Raw genomic sequence first — 17,773 nt, 5'->3', positions numbered from 1 at the left:
ATAATAACTAATGATGGAAAAATAGACTGGGAAATAACAAATAGAGCAAAGAAATCAAACAAGTTATATTATGCGTTAGCCCCAATAATGGGAAAAAGAGAACTTGCACGAGAAACAAGAATAAAAATATATAACACAATAGTGATACCGACTGTGCTCTATACAAGTGAAAATTGGACAATTCTGGAAAAACATAAGAGCAGAATAACCGCAATGGAGATGAGACATCTAAGAAGGACAGTTGGAAGGACAAAATGGGAAAGATTAAGCAACGAGACTATTAGGAGAATGGCCAACCAGGAACCGATAATGAACAAAATAGCAAAGAGGCAAATGAACTGGTATGGGCATCTGATGAGGATGCAATCCAATAGAATAACAAGAAAAATTTATGAAGCAAAAAACATCGGAAAAAGAAAAAGAGGCAGACCAAGAAAAAAATGGATACAGCAAGTAGTAGAGGCGGGAAAACTTAAACAAAAATCACTCGAGGAATTGAAAATAATGGCAGGAAACAGAAAAGAGTGGAAGAGGTGGGTAAATGGAAATTAAAATAGCTAGCCCAAATCCGACACCCTGTTAGGGTAAAAGGAAGGGGAGAAAGAAAGAAAGAAAGAAAAACTACAATATATTGTTAACCTTATTATATAAAATAAATAATTGTTTATGCATTACTTCTTTATATACATGGTGTTGATTTCATAGGGATTTCGAAATAAAAATGGTCATAACTTGTTAAATACTCTGTATAGTAATGCAAAGTCCAATATTATTTATGGGTGTCTCCATTTAAAAATTGTATGTTTGCTATACCACGTATTTATTAATCACCCTGTAGAATTCCAAATATTTTCCAAGTATGGAGAATATCATTGCCTAAATTTTTTCTAAATAATTTTTTTGGATATCTTGTACCACAATAGAATTATCGACCGATCTCCCACTAAAAACTCACCCTGTAGATAGTTTCTATTGTATGTATAAGGATAATTGTATTAGAAGGAACTTTGAAGCCCTCCAGGACCTGTTGAGCTGATTAAATAAATAATAAAAAACTCTGAAATTAACAAACTTTTACTGGATGTTCAAATTTTAGTGAAAGTCAGATGAATAAATCAACATTTTTGTCGACAATCTCCAGTTTTGTGATGAAGAAGAACTGTTATGTTCAGTTTAAGACGTTTTCACTCATCTATCTTTACTTTATGTCTACTTTACGGAAATGTACAATAAAAAAATAATTTAAATTACAAAAAATCCACGGAGAATTCAACAGATGCTCGGACAAGTAACCCCGATACTAGACGTATTTAAAATATTCTCAAAATGTACTCGAAGATCCCGATAAAATAACTGGATTTGAATTGTTAAGTCACTTTCATTTAATTTCTTCTCTACTATCAAGGATGTTAATATAGACCACATTCTCAAGGACCAGGCCAGACGATCAAAATGTAAATAGAAAACAAGAATTTTAGTCTCAGATCTTTTGGGATAGAGGTGGGCGAGGCGGTAGAAATATTTTTGACCACCCGTGCGTCATCGCTACTATGAATATGTCTCTAGTAATTTGCATTAAGGTAAGAGTAATTTGCGATATTTCTTACAGAGTACGGAAATTTTTTTAACATAAAAAGACAAGACAATGTTTTGTGTTTTGTGAACGATTTCCGAAGTGGAAATCGAAACGCCAAAAATAAACTTATTTTAAACTTAAATTGTGGCTTATTCCCAATGAAAACAGTAAAAAGTCCTGGATATAGGTAATTTTTAACAACACTTTTAGTCAAATAATTGGTCCGTAATCATTTACCTAATCTTCTAATAAGATAATACACTGATTAAAATGCTTTCTCACAATGTACTGCATTTTTTAGAAACGTTCATGTTTGTTTTCGAAGTACGTTAGTTGTTGCAATATTTTTATCACATTACTTAAAGAGATTGCTTAAACAAATACAACAGAGATATTTGCAGTATTTTGGACACATTGCTATAAGAACAGGTACGATGGAAAAACTGATAGTCGAGGGTAGAGTTGAAGGAAAGAGACCTAGGGGAAGATCTCCAAGCCGTTGGGTAGATCAAACGAAAATACTGATTAACCAAGGGTTACATGAAGCCGAACAACTAGCCCAGGACAGAGAACGATGGAGAGAAATCGTGCAAAAACTGTAAAGGCATGATGCTGTCACCACATCCCAAAAGGGATTAGGACTGAGGAGGAGGACTTAAAGAGTTTTCACTGTAGTATTATTTTTTTCTTTTTTTGTCTTTTTGGATAGTTTTTACCCACTACAACCTCTACATTTCCTCCTAAAAGTAGATGACTGATGAAAAATACACTGAGAAATCAGCACCGTACGCGCTTCGTTTCAATAATCTTTACTAATTAATTTAACTGAGTTAAATAAGAGAATAAACAAAAAAAAAACAAATAAGGAGCTTTTTTATAAAACTGCATAAATCCATTTCCGGCTAAAATACATTTTTTGTTGAATTTCCAGAGTTTGGTCTGCCTTAGATCTTGTCTATAAGTCTCATGCGTTAAAAGTTAATATTTCGCATTTATAATGAGCCTAACAATCACGTTTCTTCCACAAAACTTAATTAATCCACTCAAAAACTTTTACTCTATGTTCACTCTTTATTTATACAAAACTTAACATCTCTGGCATAGAGATAGAGATAACAAAACTGCATAAATCCTCCGGCCTGCAGAACTATCCCTCTACTATTTTTGTTTGGTTATAAAAGCATCCTCTAGAATTATTTCGTGAAACAAAATATAATATTTTAGTTCTAAAACTGCTCACGGGTCGCACTGACAGTGTGTAAGGTTGCCACGCCATGCCACGCTGTATGAGATTATCGGTACGTTTCCGTTCGATGAGACGGGATGTTGTGAATTCGTTGTATGTCAACGTTGTTTCTGTGTTTTGCGTTATTTATGTTATTTTGAGATGGATAATGTTGCTAATTTATCGGTGGGAACTAAAAAAAGACGATCCATCAAAATAAGTGAGAGAGGGCGTTCAAAAACTATGAAGTACAACGATAGTGATCCTCATTTAGTGTTTCTAAAAGAGAAAACCAGACCATGTGCCCCTAATTCGAAAAATGTTCGTTGTCCTACGGTATCCTACGATGATATAAAAATTAATCGACAAGCAGTCTACATGGCAGAGGGTAAAGAGAAACAAGATCCCGTTTTGATTAAATATATCTCTGCTTTCGAGCCCCAAAGAAGAAGGGGAAGTGGTGCGCCTGTCTCTGTAACTCGCACAAGGACGGTTTCTGTGAAATTTTTTCTCAATAGTCAGAAACAGGAATTCATGATTCCTGTCTCTAAAAAGTTTTTTGCTTTCCCAATGGGTGTACCTGCCTCTCGACTACTGCGGATTGGAAAGGTCGTCAATCAAGGTCTGCTGCCCAAAGAAAATAGAGGTGGTTATTGACGAGAAGCTTTTTTTACAGCCAAAAGGGAAGCAGTCCGTCAATTTCTTGGTAAACTAAATTGTGTCGAATCTCATTATGGAAGAGGAAAAAGTAAGAAAGTGTACCTTTCAGCAGAGTTAAGTATAAATAAGTTATATAAAATGTTTAAGGATGCTTATACTGCCGATTTGCACGTGCGCTATTCATGTTGTCACCGTATTTTTGTAACCGATTTTATGATTAGATTTTCCTCTCTTTTTGTATTTCTTAAATCCACACAATCATTGAAAAATGATCCATGCTGTTTAAAAATATCTTTCTGTTAACGACGCTGTCATCGACAAAGTAGATCAAATTCAAACGTCATCATATTTTTCTTCTGTTAATCGTTAAAAATTAATTGATGGTCTTGAGTTGTATTGGTGTTATTTAATAATTTAACAAAATAAATTGTACAACCCTCGTCCTTTTTAGGGTGTAGTAATTGTATATAAGTACCTATTTTTTATAGTAGTGTAGTGAAGTATTTAAAAACAAAATGAGTAATTTGGAAGAAAATAAAATACGGTCAAAACGTAGCGTTATCTCCAGACGAATGGCGTTTAGTTCTAAAAGTTTTATTTCAATTTGGAAAAAAATAACATGGGTCCATTGACATATGTTATGGCAGTTCAGAAACGCACATGCGATGCTTGCGGTATCTCAGAGAGGACATTCCGAATAATTAATAACATGAGTGAGGATGAAATAAATAAAGTAAGGAAGAGAAATCGTCGACATCCAAAAACTTTAGATTTGCACCAGTCAATTAAACTTGCAATTAAAAATATTATATATAATATGTATAAAGCCAAAGAACACGTAACAGTTAGTGCTGTGTTACAAAAAAACAAAAAAAAAGGAACTGTGTAATATTAGTTTAACAAATTTGTGGAGGGTGCTGAAACATTTAGGTTTCAGAGATAAAGACAAATAGTAGACAAGTATTGTGTGAACTCTCTAATGTTGTTTCAAAAAGGTGGCATTTTTTAAGAAAATACATAAACAATAAAACGTCTGATAGTCCGAGGCAAGTTGTATTTTTAGATGAAACTTGGATTCTCGCTACAGGAAATATGTCAAAATCATCCTGGCAAGATGGCACCACGAAATGTTATTTTCTAGTCGTTTCGGTATTGGTAAACGCTACATAATACTTCATGCTGGAAATGATAAGGGGGTTTTATTCCTGATGCTAGTTTAATTTTTTCGTCTACAAAGAATACAGGTGATGACCATGAAAATATGAATGCAAATATTTTTGAAGAATGGTTTGAAGAAAATTTGTTTAAAAAATTGGAGCGACCATCCATAATAGTGTTGGATAATGCATCCTACTACTCAATAGTAGAAGAGAGATTTCCTTCAAGCAGCTGGACAAAAGAAGAAATAAAGTTGTGGTTGATTGAAAATTTATCACAGTGACATATTTTTAAAAGTCTATTTACTTCAAAAGTGTGGAGAGCTGGAAAATTCAAAAGAAATTTGTTACTGACCAAATGGCTCTTAAATATGACCATGAAGTTCTTCGACTTCCGCCCTACCATTGCCACTATAATGCAATTGAGTTAGTTTGGGGTATAGCCAAAAATTTTTATGATTAACATGCATCCAAAACAACATATGACGCTAGCGTTCTTAGTTTATGGAAAGAATCGTTAAAATAAAGGCAGAACAATGGCAAAATTGTATTAGACATACGGAAGACATAATCGTGCAGTCTTTTCAAATGGGGTTTTTAATTAATCGGGGTTTAATCAGGACTGAAAGTACCGACCCTTAGAAATTCTGCGAAATTTACAAGTCTTGTCCCATTATCATTACATTTTTCGTGTATGCTATGAGGTCCTATGGTTGGTCTGTACATCTCTTCTTGTCTTACCTTAGTATTCATAACCCCAATAATCAACTTAACGTCGTTATTGGGACATTGTCTATATGTTCGTTCTAATTTCTCATAGAATTCTTCTTTTTCTGTGTCTGGTTTATCCTAGGTGGAAGCATGTGCATTTATGATACTGTAGTTAAAGAATGTTCCACGTGTTCTTAAAACACATATGCTATTATCTTTAACGTTATAACTTATTATTAGTTTACTAACTTTTTTGCTAACTACAAAACCTACACCAAATATATGTTGCATTTGATGGCAGCTATAGTACATTGTATTCATATTCTTCTGGATAGTACTGGTCTCTTTCCATCGTACCTCCTGTATAGCTGTTATGTCCATATTAGAGCCATCTCATCGCATAACATACTATATTATATATTACAAAAAAAAAACTCAATTTAAAAAACCGTTCGTCCCAGGAATCTATTAAATTGCTTAGTTTGTTTATACTGATGAAGATTGAAAGTATTTCGAGCATTTCCGGAATAAATTTTTTTCGCGGTTACTGTTACTATTAAAAAACATTTTCGTCCACCTCCATAATCCTATAATATCCCGAATTCTCTACGGTAAGGCTGCACAGGTGTAGTACAGGTGAGAGCGGGGAGGGTCACATGACCGGGTCGCAGGTAGAGCCGCCTCACGAAGTCAGTGCGTCTTAAGCCATCGTTAAGTGTTTGTTTCTCGTTCGTTGTTTTCACGTTTCGTGAGAGAGAGTGCTGTTTGTGTTTTGTGATATGTTCGGAATATGGCCGTTACCGGTCATCCCTTCGGATGCTGACACTACAACATGGCTACCCTAGGCCTCTCGAAGGTCTTTATCTTGGACAAGTACTTCACGGAATTGCAAAAGTTCTGGGAGACAGAGAAGAAGCTGCAAGGTGTGTGTTTTTCTTTTCTTACAGTCTTTGTTTAGGTTCTATTCGCGGTCATAATGTGGCGGGTTGTACGAGCATATACGAGTTGGTACTCTCAAAGAAATTGATTCGATTTTGTTAAAGGTACAACTTTCTACGCTATATTGTTTATGGAGTTTGTTATTTTAACCAAGTTTTGTCTTTATCGGTCCGAAACTAAAACGTGCAAATAATTGTTGCTTACCTCTTATTTACAAACGTAATTTAAAATTTCTAAAACTGAAGGTGCTACATAAAACAATATTCGGGACATCCCAGAAAGCCGGAAATCTCCAAGCAAAACAAAAAAGCCTGCATGTATAGGTACTTACTACGACTTCCTATTTTCCTGATAGATCAGTAAAATATTCCACTGTTGTTCCTTTTTAGTCCAGTCATCAGAGAGTTGACTCCTAAAAATCATACGAACAAGCTGAATTTTACCGAGAACATTCATTTTGGGACCCCAAAGAAGATGCAAAAATGTTTACCACTTTTACTCCCGGGCTTCCCCCTAAAAGTGCCCTCTTAGGGAGGTAAAAACACAGAAAAATCGATTTACGAAGAATCTTTACGCCGCAGAAAACAATGTAGCTGAGATAATTTTAAACAAAAAGCACTTTTTGTGTAAAATCAACGGTTCTCTCAGAAACAACGCTTAAAGCGACCGTCGATTTTTAATATCAGTTACGCGCGAAATCAATGTCCAATAAAGTTTGTATCAGCTCGACGGTAAAAATTTAACATCTTTTGATTTAAGTGTCAATCGAGATGCATTTTAAAGATAAAGACTGCAGCTTTTGTATGCAGTGTTCGTATTTTGCCGAGAATAAACTCAGTTTTATTTACACGTTTTATATAAACGATTTATTTTACACAAAAAGTGCAAAAATAAACATTTTTGTTTAAAATTATCTTAGCTACATTTTTTATTTAAAACATTTTTGTACGGAGTATAGATTCTTAATAACCGATTTTTTTTTGCGGTTTTACCCCCCTATGAGGGGGGTTTAGGGTGAAGCCCAGGAGTAAAAGTAGTAAACTTTTTTGCTTCTATTTAACGGTCCCATAATTAATATTCCCAACAAAATTCAGCTTGTTCGTATGGTTTTTAGAGATTCAATGGCATTTTCGTCTCTGACTACTTTAGATTTGAAGGATATTTTTCTATTTGCTTGTATTCGAGGCCCCCAAAACAGGATATCCTTGAAAAGCAACGGCTGACAGCTCATAATATCCGAATATAGATAGGCATACATATATATTTACTACGACCTATGTTATATATTGTTATTTTCATTCCAGTTTTTCTGATGGGAGGATGTACCAGTATCGTTTTTTCTTAGGATGTTCTTTAGCTTGGAGTGATGATTTAATATTACCCAAATATTCGTGTTCCACGTATTCGTCTTTAGCAGCCTCTTCTGATCCACTACTGAACAAAAGGCCTCTCCTTTTGTTTTCACGTTTGCATGTCTTGAGCTATCTGGTGCCAGCTTCTCCCTAGTGTTTAATACCGTCAATCCCTATTGTTTGTGTTCTTACTATGGTTCGTTTAGTTTATTCGTATCACTTACCAAAAATTCGCTATTTGCATGTTCAGTCTCGAATGTATCCAGAAGTTCTAGCCATATCTCTGTAGCATACTGTCTCATATAGTACAAGTATTTATTTGGACTTTGTCCAAAAGCAACTGCAATATACTTTAATTTTTTTAAATATGTAGTCTTGGACATTCGTCTTTAAATTTGTATCATTTAAAGTTTTATTATATCTTTATCAATACTTCTTCTGTTGTGTAAGCAAATGTCAAATACTTAATATTGGCCAGTTTTTCAAGTAACTTCCTAAGCATTCTAATAAAGTATTCCAACGAACATCTTGAGTCAATACAAGAGCAGAACCACCAGCTTCTTGGAATTTTGCGCTAGCTAAATCAGCTGGTTCCTAAAAAAACTGAAACGACTCTTTGTAAGATCTGATCATTTTGAGCAGTGTATTTGATTGGTCTATTATATTATATTTATTATGGCAGACAAATAATAAAATAAACAAACAAATAACAAACAATTGATTACATATGCTAATTCATAAATTGTAATAATTATTAAGGTCTAAATTTTGATATTATTTTGAATTCCTGAATTTTATAAAGAGTATATAAATGATAGTTTTTACATAAAATAGGGTTGTTATTATTATGTTTATTATCACTAAGGAATAAAACAAACGACTTAACTCAACAATATATTAAAGCAAAAATTGTAACCAAATTGTAACATTAGCAGAACCATAGTTTTTCTATTAATAAAAAATTGAGAGAACAATAAACTCTCGAAAAAAAGTGATGGTCTGGAAGACCAAAACTCTACTAAATTTAGGTATGTAAAAATAAAATTAATATTTTGTAATATCTCCATCAGCATTGATAACAGCTTGCAGTCTTCGGTCCATCTACGTGAAAGGAACTATGAAATTGTCTTCTTCCCAGAGAGCTCTTCCCAAAACCTGTTGTATACCGTGCTACAGCTTTTCAGCATTTTGAGGTATAACATTACGCCCATACAACCATTTTATAATAACCCCCACACATTCTCGATTGGGTTTAAATCTGGACTGTAGCTGGGCTACGGTAAGGTTTCGATGTTGTTACTTTGGAGCCACTGGTTTATTATATTTGCAGTGTGAACAGGACAATTATCTTGTTGGAGGATAAAATTATTTTCTGGATACAACTGTTCTACACTGGGAAACATGATGTTTTCTAGAATATTCAGATACGTCTGCCCAACAAACCTGCCATAAATACGCCATACTATTCCCATTCCTCTAGATGAAATCCATCCCCATACGTTGGCGCTAAAACGATCAGCTGCCTGATATCTATCAACATATAGAGGATTAAATCTATTATTATCTGGTCTATACACCTCAATTTTGCCCTTTTTAGAAGATAGAAAAATTTTCTCATCTGTAAATATTACCCTGTCCCAAAAATCTTTATTTTGTAGCTGATAATTTAAAGCAAATATGTCTTGATTGCTTCTGTTGTGGTATAAGTGCTTGTTTTTTTGCTGCAGTTCGGTACCAAAGAAGCGATATTTTAATTCTGCGCCAAGTTGTTGTCTTTCTTCCCCGAAACTTTGAAATCTTGAAGTTTTCGCATCTTCAAAAGATTCTCTTCTAATCTCTCCAAAAGCGTACGATTTTCAAGAGCCGTAGATATTTTTGGTCTTCCAGAACCTTGCTTTCTTTCCTTGGAAAATCTTTACCGTAAATTTAGCATAATCATTATTTCTCGGAAACGATTGCAGCAATAAATTGTTTCTTGGCGTAAAACTTTGGCAATACATTAGCAATCAATCCCTTGCGGTGTGTTTTGAGTTAGGGAATGACGGGGTAGCTTTTGAGGATTGGTTAATAATACCAATCAACAACAATTAATTAGCAAACAAATATGCCGCGAATATGAGAGATATAGCTGGCTATTCTAGCTTTACCGTAAAGTTAGCATACCCACTGTTTCTCGGAAACAGCTACAGCAATCAGTTTTTTCGTTTTGTAATAAATTACCAATCAATTATAGTGTTGGTCTAAATTCGGCCTTATAAAATGGATATGCTTTTAACCAAAATGAATATGGATTCATTGTAATGAGAAATTGATTTATAACTTTACAGATATAAATCAATTTCTCATTACAATGAATTGTGGTTTAATCCCAAATAAAATAATATTTATATAAAATAACTTTATATTAACCAGGCAACAGGTATGCCTTGTGTATCCTCGATTTTATTCATAATAGCCATGACAAGTTTTGAGGGCGCCTATGCCAACACAACCTTTACCAAAATGAGAACTTATTTTAGCTACATTCCATTCTTCCTGCCCTTACAATCAGGTAAATACCCCACAATAAAAGTACAAAGTATCTCCTTGTCGGGCAACTGAACTTATTGATATCCTTTCAACAAAAAGATTTGGTTCTTTCATGTTTTGCGATCTACCTGCTCGATATGGAAACCTGTTGCTGCTAAGCTTTATTGGTGTGCTTTAAATATGATTCCAGGGTAAAGCGTGTAAAAGCACAATACATACGCGTTTTTTTTTGTAATTTAAATGGTTATTTGAAAAATGTTTATTGGAGACAAATTAAACTTTCGACGTGAAATTTAAGTAAAATTGGGACTAAAGTTGTTTTCATTTGAGATTCTACGTTTTAATTGTTGTAGTGTATCGTTTTAAATCACTTAAAGACTTATTTACAAAAACAACATAACCCACATTTTTACTAAATTTGAGCTAATGCTCCAAGTAACTCTTTGTTTTAAGGTACATCGGATAAAACCGTGTAAAAGATATTTTACAAAAACGACACAGGCCGCTAAAAATATAAGGCGAAAATATCGATGTTTTACAAAAACTACGTATCTTTTAATACTTACTTACTTACTTAGTCCTAAGCCTTTCTACCGTTAGGTGTAAGGCTGGTGGGGTTAAGATTTGCACTGTTGTCTCCATGCTATCCGGTCTCGTGTTAGATTTCGTGCACTTTCCCATATCAATCCTTTCTTCTCAACTTCTTTTCTGATTTCGTCTACCCACCTAACTCTTGGTCTTCCTCGTTTGTTTTTCCCTTGCATTCTCGTTTCAAACACTCGTTTTGTTAATCTTTTATTCGACATTCTACACACGTGCCCGAACCATCTTAGTTGACCCTCTACTATTTTTTCGTTTATTGGTTCTAGTTTTAGGTTTTTGTCTGATTGTTTCGTTTCGTATTTTGTATGTCCTCTTTCTGTTTGCTATTTTCCTCAGGAACCTCATTTCCATAGCATTGACTCGAGATTTTTGTCTCCCAGTCAATGTCCATGACTCGCTATTATAGATGATTGTAGGTCTAACTACTGATATAACGACTGCCGTTTTTACCTTCTCCGGTATTTCTTTTTTCCCCAAAAATGTTGTTTTCATAGTGTTAAATAAGCTTCCTGTTCGTCCCATTCTCTTATTTATTTCCATGTCTTGTTTACCGTTTGATTCAATTATTGCTCCTAGGTATTTAAAATGTTCCACTTGTTCTAGTTGTTTTCCGTTTAATTGTATTGCGTGTGTCTTTCTCTTATTTGAAATTATCACTGTTTTTGTTTTCTCTGTATTTATTTTCATATTTATGTTTGACAGTTCTTCTTCTAGGATTTCAAGGTTGTTCTGTAGGTCTTCTCTGTTTTCTGCTATCAAAACCATGTCGTCTGCAAATAGAAACTCTGATAGTTTAGTCTGTTTCATTTGCCAGTATCCTAATGTTAGTTTTCTCATTCTTCTCTTGGCTTTCTTTATTGCTTCATCCAGTACCACTGAGAACAGCAGTGGGCTCAACACGCATCCCTGTTTGACGCCTTGACTTGTAGTAAATTCTTCGGATTCCTCGTTGTTGGTTCTCACCGTATTTGTATTATTATTGTACATATCCTTTATTACATAAATTGTTATCCTGTCAACTCCTCTTTCCTTTAATGTCCTCCATACGTCCTTTCTTTGTATTCTGTCAAACGCCTTTTCCAGATCAATAAAGCATATACGTATTTCTCTATTTTTATTAATTACTTTCTCACTTATTTGTCTTATTGTGAATATGTGGTCTTGCGTGCTTCTGTCCTTCCTGAATCCACATTGTGTATCTTCCATAGTTGGTTCTATTTGGGTTTTTATTCTTGCGAATACCTTCCCAGGAATACTTGATGTAGTAATACCTCGGTAATTATTACAGTTTCTCTTGTCGCCTTTTTTGTGTATTGGTAGTATAATGTCTTTCTTCCAGTCCTGTGGTATTTCTGTTCTCTTTATGATATCATTCATTAGTTCTTTTATGCTGTCCACTCCCTCTATTCCCATGAATTTTATCATTTCCGGGGTGATATCATCCTTGCCTGGTGCTTTGCTTAATCTTTCAATACTTTTTAGCAAAAACTACATATCTTTGAACAGTTATGTACTTTTTGTGATGTATCTATAGTCGGTGTCAAGCTGTCAAGTAATATAATTTAACCCCAAAATTCAGTATAAGTTTATGACTATACGTTTATACATTTTTGATCAAAATGCATGATCAAATAAGTGACTCTGGACTAATTAAAAAACCAAAATATATGGAAAAAAGGGACAATGTAATAAAATGAAGAAAGCTAAAGGTATTAAACATATTAATCATAAAAAACGTTAATCCCAGCTCGCAAAGTAGGATCAGATTGTAGGTAAGTACCTATAGGTATCTGTTACTAATACATACTAGTGTTGGTTTTTTAAAATACCTTCTCTCCTTTAACTACATACAATATTATATTGTTCCAGATGCAAGCTATATAGACGTTATGAACAAATTTCCTTGGCACAACGTCAAAATATTATATTGACACATTTCAATGATTTGGGAGTAAAAAACGACCAGGATGCCTATTTAATGAGCCTTATTTCGTCATCCTAGCCAAAAAGACATTCAAGAAAAACACCTAAAAAAATTTCGAATGGTCACTTATTTTTATAAGATTCGTATAGATGTAAATGAACCGCCTATATGTCTTACTTCTTCTTCTTCTTCTAATGGCACTACAACCCTTTGTGAGTCTTGGCCTGCTTAACAATGTTCTTCCATTCTGCCCTGTCGGATACTTTCCTTCGCCACTGCCTGATGTTCATGGTTTTAAGATCCCTCTCTATGTCGTCTATCCTTCTTTTACGGGGCCTTCCTTTTGTTTTGTTTCCTTGGGGCTTCCATCTCTGGACTACTTTTACAGCTCGATTATCTGGCATTCTTTCTAGGTGACCAAGCCAGTTTAGTCTTTGTGACTTTACAAATCTGACAATATCTGCGCTCTGCATTAGTTCATCCAGCTCGTGATTCATTTTAATTCTCCACGAACCATCGCTGCATTGGGTTGGGTTGGTCCAAATTAGTCTTCCTTAGTATATGTCTTACTACCTTTTGTAATATGCATGGTGTTACAAAAGGTTGCGTTAGAAGTTGCGAAATGAAACAAAGCAGTTGTAAAGAACTAAGAAGAACAAAAAATGAACACTGGGAACAGTTTACATAAAGAATGGAAAGCGACTTCTACAGTACACAAAAATAAATATGGAGATTCATAAGAAACCAACGGAAAGAAATGGCAGAATTGAAGGAATACACTGACATACCAGCAAACGAATGGGAAAGATACCTGTCGAAACTATTTAAAGGAAAGGAAAATAATAATTAACACAATAACGTACCTGAATTAAGACACGAAATAGAAATTAGTTTTCAGGAAGTAGAGATAGCCATAAATTCACTCAAAAGTAGAAAGTCATCAGGACCAGACGGAATAACCAATGAGCTTCTAAAATACGGAGGAGAAAGTATAACCCTAGAGATGACAAAACTTATACAAAAACTACTATTGCACTGCAAGATACCAGACGCATGGAGAAACAGCATAATGATACCAATGTTTAAGAAAGGAGATAAAGAAGACCCCAACATTTATAGAACTATAAATCTACTGAACACCGCACTTAAGCTTACCACAAAAATTATAAAAAACAAAATCAATAAACTAACAACTTTATCCGATGAACAACAAGGATTCAGATCCTACAAAGACGCCGTATTTGTATTCAGACAAATTACAGAAAAGGCCATCGACTACAATAAACCGGCATATCTATGTTTTATAGACCTGACAAAGGCTTTCGATCGCATCCAAGTCGAAGACGTCTTACATCCACTGTATAAAAGAAACAGACCAATCAATACAATACAAATCATCGAAAAAATTTACTTCCATAATCGAATACAGGCAAAGATAAATGGAAAACTAACACAGTATATACCAGTACAAAGCAGAGTCAGGCAGGGTGACTCGTTAAGCCCACTTCTCTTTAATATAATAATGGACGAAATAATACAAGCAGTACGTAAAGGTCATGGTTACAGAATCGCCGAGACAGAAGACGAGCTCCAAAGATTAACACACATCTTTAATACAACAGTCAAGAAATACAATATGATAATATCAGCAGAAAAAACCAAATGTATTACAACATCTAAATACCCATTACGATGTAAAATCGAAATTGATTGTACATCGGAAAATAATAAAGCAGGAATCAAGGTTTAGATATCTGGGAATAGATATAACTAGCTACGGAGATATTGAAGAAGAAGTACGACAACAAAGCTTAAAAGCAAGCAAAGCGGCGGTATCTCTTAATGACACAATCTGGAAGAACAAACACCTAAGACAAGACACAAAAACAAAAATCTATAAAGCATCAAATAGACCTATATTAACATACACGGCGGAGACAAGATCTGACACATTTAAAACGAGACGACTACTAGAAACAACAGAGATGAAAATACTTCTACGAATATCAGGGAAAAGTCTGTTGGATAGGGAGAGAAGTAAAAACATAAGAAGAGCATGCAATATATAAGACATAAATGGATGGGTGACAAAACGGAAACAGGAGTGGAACGAACACATTAGTAGAATGGCAGAGGATAGGATAGTATGAATAGCACGAGATAAGTCACCAAATGGACGAAGAAGTATTGGAAGACCAAGAAAAAGATTATGCGATAATTTAAACAATTTATTAGGCTAATATTGAAGAAGAAACAGGCTTTAAAGTCTACATAAAAGAAGGAAGAAGAAGAAGAGTTTATACAAATTGTATTTAAAACTGATTTCACGCGCGCAATTGACATTCAGAACTGCTCATTCTACAAAAAAAGTGCTAATACATATTTTTGTTCAAAATTATCTCAGCTTCATTTTTTATTTAAAATATTTTTTTCTACAGCGTACACATACTTGATAAATCGATGTTTTCAATTTTTCCCCATACGAGGGGTTTTTGGGGGAAAGCCCGGGGGTAGGAGTGGTAAACTTTTTTATATCTTCAGTAAAAAAGCTGTTTTTTTTGTATCCTAGCATTTTTTGAGCATATTAATGTTTGTATATTGAGAACGATTTCGGAAGTGGAACCTGAAACGTCAATAAACTTAATAAACTGAAATAGTAGTTGTTGAGTTATTTTGAAAAAAAAAATGGGATTTTTTTAAAAGTTTCAAAAATAGTGACTTCACCTTAAAATCGGATTTTTTGAAAACTAAACCTTCTAAACCAGTTAAACTTCCAGAATATAATGTCTGTATACATATAAATGACGTAAATTATAAATGAACAAAGAATAGTTTCAACCTGAGTGGTTTTGGCGGGTGTGAGTTTGTTACTTTTTGTATGAAAAAATATAAATAGCGGCCTTTATTTTAGTTATGTAAACTAGCTTTAGTTATGTAACTAACTTACCTTAATTTATATGCAAATCACTTTTACCAGTGATCATTTCTTTTAAAAGATTTAAAAAAGTTTCTCAAGTTTTTCATTAAAAACTTATCGTTTTCCGCTTATTCAACATCATATGTTTGGATTTTTTTATCCAATGAATAAAAATCCTCTTTCGAACAGCCATAACTTTGTTAATATTAAGTTTAAGGTAATAATAAAAAAACGGGTCTCTTTGCTTTATAAGGTTCATTTTATATTCAAACAGATTTCCCGATAAAATCTAAATTGTTGAAATTATTCGCGAAAAATCGTTTAAAAACTTGCTTTTTTGACGTTTAATTTGTGAACTTTTAGTCTTTTCTGTTAGTTGTGGTGTAAATTGACGAGCTAGCTCTACACCGGATGAAGTCATTCAATACTGCAGTCAATTTTATTTTCCCCATTACCCAACCTAGGAACTTCGATACCTCTCTTTTCCTAACATTTAAACTTACTTTCTTTTACAGTAAGAACATAAATAAGCCTAGCACTTCGTCAATCACATATTTTACAAATACTATACCGTCTCGCAAGTCTTATGTAATGCAAAATATCGGCTTTTGTTCCTGATTCTAGATACTGCTTTTACTCTATCGTGTTCCCACGTATTAATTACTATTTCACTGATAATTATCTTGAAAAACTTCGCACCTTTACAGCCATGTGCACTCAACTGTGAACCTACGAGGTTTTTAAACTAACTTCGTTGATGTTGAGCTTTAATATTAAATTGATTGGTTGCATAACAGCTTGCGTTCTGCACAGTCTAGTAAATGCATTTTTCTTGTACACAAGATATTTCGATATTAAAATCGCTATGCTTAATAATATTAATATGTGTTACTAAAATGCATAAATTACGAAACAAACTCTTTTTTTTTATTAAAATTTTAATTTCAAAATCCAAAGATGTTGCCAAAAAAATTCTTCTATTCTTCTTCCCCCTAATATTCCCCTTGGCAATCATCAAATGGAATTATTCTGTACCTTGTGCTAATCGTTTACTTTTGGTGGCCTCACATATAAAAGAATAAAATGATCTCTCCAATATAGGTTGTAACGAAATATATTTGTCCTACCTCAGGGTAAGATTATGGGGGTAGAAAATTGGGGACAGAAACTAAAGGGGTTGAGAAAGGGCAAGCAAAACAAATCGATACGTATGCGAACGGCACTCAGGGGTTAGCTGGAGATCTGAGGTCGTGGATAAGTTGAAATAAATGGCAAGGGGGTTGAGATTGGGGCAACTACAAAAAAAAAGAAACAAAGGGATTACCTACGTAAATCTCCTGGGCAACAGGGCAATTAAGACAACAAGAAAGGGCTTTTAGCTATTTTAAAGGAAAGCACGCCACTTCGAAGAATCCTAGCTGGATTTAGGAAAAATATCCTAAAATAAAAAATACATAAAGGGTTAGGAGAGTTTCTAAAATAAATAAAAAAATGGATCAGAGAAACAAATCAAACGTTTATTTTTGTCTCAAACAAACAGTTATCAAACATATAAATTGTGCAAAAAATATACTATACAAATAGTTGCAAAATTTAGAATAAAAAAATTTACATGTGTCCGTTTACAAACTCCAGTGGTTCGAGATACTACAAAAACTTACAAATGTTACCGCACAGAGATTAACCTTTTTTTAAACAAACAAAACAAATAAATATCGAAAAAAATAAAGCTAGTTGTCATATGTTAACATTAAATTAAAAAAAAAAACAATTAAAATGACAGCTAAGTTAAACCATAAAATTCACAATTTATTAATTATTACAAATCCTTTTAAATTTTAATGAAAGCAATTATTACTTTTGGCAAAAAAATGTCTGTCTTTACTTTAAAATTTAATCGCTTAAAAAGTTACCTGAATTTCACTGTTTCGCACTTAACTTTAAAAAAACTTGTTAAACATCTATGGGACATCTATCTGGACATATTCTCCAACAGGGACAAGGTAACCATTTCTATACTCAGGAACGAACAATCAAGAGATTAAATTAGTAAAATTAGGTTCGGTGGAGGAAGCAAGCTGACGACGGGGACATTCTATATAATAATTTTCAAAAGTTTCTTCAGTTCCGGTATACTGCACAAATCTTATGATGAATGCTGTGTTCTAAACTGCCATTAT

At 33.7% G+C, this 17,773-nt stretch overlaps 1 protein-coding gene across 3 annotated transcripts in view; it reads left to right on the top strand.

Annotated features, from left to right (window-relative positions):
- Nucleotides 1-17,773, top strand: part of dachs (unconventional myosin-IXb-like dachs) — a 269,952-nt gene that overhangs the window by 141,151 nt on the left and 111,028 nt on the right. The window contains exon 1 of one of the 3 annotated variants that reach the window (XM_072534245.1): nt 5,982-6,252. The exons of 1 other annotated variant lie outside the window; for it this stretch is intronic. In XM_072534245.1, coding sequence (XP_072390346.1) covers nt 6,162-6,252 — 91 coding nt within the window. In that variant the 5' untranslated portion in view covers nt 5,982-6,161. Of the gene's footprint in view, nt 1-5,981; nt 6,253-17,773 lie in introns of those variants that run through there. One more of the 3 variants, XM_072534246.1, reaches the window with a different exon arrangement.

The sequence above is a fragment of the Diabrotica undecimpunctata genome, chromosome 6, assembly GCF_040954645.1.
Source record: "Diabrotica undecimpunctata isolate CICGRU chromosome 6, icDiaUnde3, whole genome shotgun sequence".
Taxonomy (NCBI): Eukaryota; Metazoa; Arthropoda; class Insecta; order Coleoptera; family Chrysomelidae; genus Diabrotica; species Diabrotica undecimpunctata.
The sequence above is the reverse complement of the archived record's forward strand: the minus strand, read 5'-3'. Positions and strand labels throughout refer to the sequence as shown.